This window comes from Otolemur garnettii, unplaced genomic scaffold, assembly GCF_000181295.1.
Source record: "Otolemur garnettii isolate 467f Iridium unplaced genomic scaffold, OtoGar3 scaffold00152, whole genome shotgun sequence".
In the NCBI taxonomy this organism is placed as follows: Eukaryota; Metazoa; Chordata; class Mammalia; order Primates; family Galagidae; genus Otolemur; species Otolemur garnettii.
This window is the reverse complement of record NW_003852547.1, coordinates 840,604-845,632: the sequence shown is the minus strand read 5'-3', so window position 1 is coordinate 845,632 and position 5,029 is coordinate 840,604. Positions and strand designations below refer to the sequence as shown.

General features: G+C 50.9%; 1 protein-coding gene across 1 annotated transcript in view; it reads right to left on the bottom strand.

The window, feature by feature from the left end:
* CD177 (CD177 molecule) overlaps nucleotides 1-5,029 on the bottom strand; it is an 18,596-nt gene that overhangs the window by 12,085 nt on the left and 1,482 nt on the right. The window contains exons 4-6 of the mRNA XM_023518950.1: nucleotides 4,123-4,245; nucleotides 3,814-3,930; nucleotides 157-347 (exon numbers count right to left, since the gene is read on the bottom strand). Of these exons, the coding sequence (XP_023374718.1) occupies nucleotides 157-347; nucleotides 3,814-3,930; nucleotides 4,123-4,245 (431 nt within the window). The remainder of the gene's footprint in view (nucleotides 1-156; nucleotides 348-3,813; nucleotides 3,931-4,122; nucleotides 4,246-5,029) is intronic.

Here is a 5,029-nt window from a genome sequence, read left to right as displayed (position 1 = left end):
GATGGTCCTGGACCAGACCGAGAGAGGGAGTCAGGCTGGGTGGGGATCAGGACTCCAGGGTACTAGAGGAGAGAGGCTGCATGGTGGCCTAGGGTGAGAAGTGGGAGGTTTCTGGGCACCTGAGGGGTTTCATGGGCAGGAAGTGGGCTTGGGGACCCAGTAGGGGGAAAAGGTGGGGCTCTGCATGCCAGGCCCCTTCTCACCATTCCGAATGAGCATCAGCGAGTCGTGGCAACCCCAGCCTCTGTCACATTCTTTCTGTGACTTAACTGTCCACTGGAGGTGCAGTTCGGATATATTGTGCACCTCCTTATACCTCCCAAACTGGCAGAACAGGGCTTGCCGTCCTGGGGTGGGAAGAGCAAATCCATTTTAGTGGAGATTTCCTGCTAGTCCTCCAGGAAAGTCTTTTCCAGGTCTGGGTCCTCACTCACGTGGCAGCATGAAGGGCCAGCAGGCAGGCAGAGCTCATGACCATTCTACAACAGAAAATTTCCTTCTGCTCTTTCTACGAGGAAGCAGGACCTTTATACCTCCCCTGACCCAGCAGCCAAGGAAGAGGGTAGGGAGGGGAAGCCTTTGCCAAAGATGGCCTGGACTGTGCCCTCCCAGTCTGAAGTGCTTGAAGGGCCTGACTGAGGGGCCCGCTTCCCTCAGATCCAGAGGTCTAGACCCCAGTCCCTCCTCCCTCAGACATAAGGATCCAGACCCTCAGCTCCTCATCATTCAGACCCAGTGGTCCAGCCCCTGAGCCTTTCTCCCCTCACACCTGGAAGTCTGAGTCCCCAGGTCCCTTCTATCTCAGACCGAGGATTCCAGGCTCCAGCTCTTCCCACAATTTCAAACAGAGCACCCTGACTACAGAGTTCCCTCATATGGATCCCCAGCCTTCTTTTCTCTTAAACCAGCTCTGTGGGCCCCCACCCCAATCCTGTTTCAGAGTGGCTTCAGTTTCCTCATCTCTCATAGCACCCTGGTCACCTTTTGGCCTCAGGGGAGGAAATGGCCCAACTGCCTGTGAGAACGTTGTTCAGTGGGCATTGGCTGGTCCCGACATTCTTCCTGCCCCTGGCCTCCTCCTTCCCTGTTCTTTCGCTTTCCTTCCTATTTTTTTTATTCCCTTCCCTTTTTATTTCTCCTTTTGTAATTTTCTTTCCATGTTATTTCCCCTTTTGTGACTTTCTCTCACTTTCTCTCCTCTTATACTCTATTCTCTCATAGCACAGCACAGGCCCTGGGTCCCCACTTCCTTGCCATCAGGAAAGAATGAAGACATGGCATGGGGAAAGGGTGTGAGTGGAAACCCAACATGGGTTGAACAATTAACATGTATTTTGCTCTCGGCACCTGTAGCTCAGCGGCTAGGGCACTAGACACATACACCAGAGCTGGTGGGTTCTATCCCAGCCCAGGCGAGCTAAAACAACAATGACAACTGCAACACAAAAATAGCTGGGCACTACTAGGGAGGCTGATGCAAGAGAATTGCTTAAGCCCAAGAGTTTGAGGTTGCTGTGAGCTGTGATGCCATAGCACTCTACCAAGGGCGACATAGTAAGACTCTGTCTCAAAAAAAAAAAAAGTATTTTGACAAAGCAAAGTTTTTTTGCTAGAAACAGATGGGCACAGTGCTGTGCTAGAAAACCAGCTTTTGGGAAAAAGGTCAAGAAAACCAGTAGACTGTTGACCTAATTCTGTGGTGTAAATATTCCTATCATGTCTGATTTTCAAACTATCAATTTTCAAAGTACCAAACTACTAATTAATAATCAGTTCAAACAATCCAGAGCTATTTAACATCACCTTTCACAGGCCCATACAAGCCAGCTCTAGGATACTGGTTGGAGGGAGACAGGAAAGAATGAGTGGTGTCTGTCAGTGACTGCAGAGGGTAAAGGTAGGTGTCTGACAGAGAGAGGAGAGGCACAGGAAGGACAGGGAGAGCCAGCATAGTGGAGAAAGAGAAATGAACATTTAACTTGCAATTATTTTTGATATCTCTACATATTGCATCTTTATGTGTGTTTGAAAATTTCATATCCGCCACCCTGCTGGGGACATGTTTGTCTGATCTCCTACTGTGTCTACATCACCTCTGTGGCAGCGAGTAGATGCTTAATAAATGTTTATTGATTGAATAAATGAGTGAACAGAAAGGGAAAGATGGCAACAGAGCCATCACCTCAGGTAGCACAGGCTGTGCACTGTGGAAACCAGGGCCCTCCCCAGCGATTCCCACTGCTGTGTGAGTGGCACCCTCTGGAATTGGCATGGCTTGAAGCCATATCCTTGCTGGAAGAGGTGAGGGAAGGGAGGGCCAGGAAGCTAATAGGTCATGGATACTCAATTACATGTCCTGTTGTACTCAACTAATATTGACTGAAGCTGCCTTAAAAGTACCAGGCACCATCCTAGTTGCCTCAGATACAGGGAAACAAATAAGAATGAGGCTGCTGCCTAGACCGAAGCCCACAGCTTAGTAAGACAGACGCATACTTAACAAATACATGAGCTTGTTTCTGGGTGCTGGACAGAGTGAAAACTAGTGAACAAACTGGCTGCTTCAGCTTAGTTAGCGTTCTGGAAGGGCCAGCCTGACGTGGCATTTTAGCCATGGGATCAATGGAATGAAAGAGCCAGGCCTAGAAAGACATGCAGATAGCATGCTCCAGACAGAGGAGGAGCAGGTGTAGAGGCCCTAAGGTGGGCTCAAGCTTAGCTTGTTTGAGGATGGTGGCTGGACTGCAGTAGTGACAGGGAGAGTGGCAGAGAATGACAGCAGATGAGAGCAGAAAGATTGAGATGCAGAGCTAAGCATATCAAGGCAGCCTTCTGGGAGTCCTGCATTCAAGTCACAAATGCAAAGCCTGGGGTGCGGGTGGGGAGCGATTGGCTCTGAGCTAACAGTCTGACAGTCCTTGGTCTGCATAACTCAGATGCTGCCAGGCCAGGCTCTGTTGCTTGTGATTGTGTGGCTTTGGGCATTGACTCTCCTCTGAGAGCTCCAGTAACCCCTTCTGTAGATGTACTCGCATCTCATGGGTTGTGGTGAGGATTTAAGATAGTTATACATCCCTAAGTAGGTTCTCAGCAGGTGAAGGAGATAGTTCACATTCTGAGCCCTGTTCTTTTCTAGGCCTTGGTTGTATAAGCTTGACCACCACTAAGGGAGGTCCTATTAATATTAATAGCCCAGTTTTATAGGTAAAGAAATTGAGCACCAGAGCAGCTAAATAAGTTGGCCAAGGAGTGTGGCAGAGATCACTGCCCAGCAAAGATCTGTGGTGTGCCTCTAGGAGGCGACTGCCCAGGGAGGGACCAACTTCCCCAGCTCTAGTACCACAAGGGGTGTCACTGGGGGCAGTAGTTGGTGGAGTGGTCAAGGGGAAGGGGAGACCCATGGCTGCCCAATGTCAGGGCTCCATGAGAAGCAGTAGGTTCTCCAGTATCCCTGACACATCAAGTCATATGCAAGTCAACTCACCCTGCACCCTCATCTGCCTCCGCTCCCACCCAGACAGGCTGCCCTACCTTAGCCTGGCATCCTGGAAAATTCCCAACAGTGGGCTCTTGTCCTATAGTCTGTCCCTTGGGCCAAACCCTCTGTCTTTCTCTCTTTCAGCTGCACACAACCTGCTGACCCCCTCCACACCCCCTCACTCTACACATGGCAGAGTGAGTAATAAACACCTAAATCACTCAGTGCTGTTGGCTTTGGTGGGATGCCTCTGGCTGGCCCATACTCTAGCAAGGGTCATTGTGCCCCAGGGCTGTGGTGCAGGACACAGCCTCATTGTTAGACATGGGACTCACGTCTGGAATCACAGCTCTCCTTCACCATCACAGGCCCAATGTCCTGGGTCCCATTGAGCAGGTTGCAGCCTGGTTGGGACATGCAACCTTGGACTTGTAGCCGGGTGAGGATGTTCTCTGGGGAAGGGGAGAGAGGGAGAGACAGTGATGATGCTGCAAGGACCATCAGACCCTCAGATGGAGGTGCTGCTCCTGAAAGCCAGGCCCACCTCCCTCTGGCCCCCTATGCCTCAGCTCCCCAGAGAGTCAGTTCTCAGTCCTTAGACCTCCTTGTTCAGCCCTTGCAGGGTCCCCAGGTGTCCAGCTTACCTCCTGTGACCAAGAGCTCTCCCTTATAGCAGTGTGTGGTCCCCTTGGGACAGACCTTCACAGTCGCATCCTCTGGACATCTCCCTGTAGACAAGCAGTGTGCACACTGCAAGGACCCTGGGCCTACAGAGGTGACAGAGAGAGCAGGAAGCACTGAGAGAGCTCTGGGTTTGGATCAGATGCCTTCTACCTTGCTTCTGCTGGCCCCTAAACTCAACCTGCCCAGTCTCCCTCAACATGCCTTCCTTGGGTACCTCTCACACAGCTCTGGTGTGGGGAATTCCTGATGTGAGACCAGTGGAAGAAGAAGTGAGTGTGAATATAAGATCTGAGAGGAGGCCAGGCACAGTGCCCTCAGCACTCTGGGAGGATCACTTGAGCCTAGGAGTTTGAGACCAGCCTGGGCAACATAGCAAGAGCCCATCTCTACAATACTTTTTAAACATTATCTGTTGGCACATTCCCATTTCTAGATCCGTGCTACTTAGGAGGTTGAGCCAGGATTCCTTGAGTGTAGGAATTGGAGGCTATAATGAACTATGATGACACTACTGTACTCCAGCTTGGACAATAGAGTGAGACCCCATCTCTTACAACAAAAGAGATCTATGGAGACGCATGTTGGGCTCAGTACAAAAGCAGGTGAGATGCAGGTGGGGGTGGGTAGGATGGAGCCAGGGCCTGCTGAGGCCCCACACAGACAGCCTTGGTCAAGTCTGGACCTTCTGGAGAAGTCTGGCCTTCTGAGGCTAGACACTAACACAGACTCCTTGGTCAAGGCAGGGAGGGGGTGTCCTGGAAGAAGCCTGTGGCTTCACCTGCAAGGTCTCCTAAACAGTTAGAGAACACAAGACATCCATGTTCAAAAACTATTTCAGAGAAGCCTGAGCAAGAGTGAGACCCTATC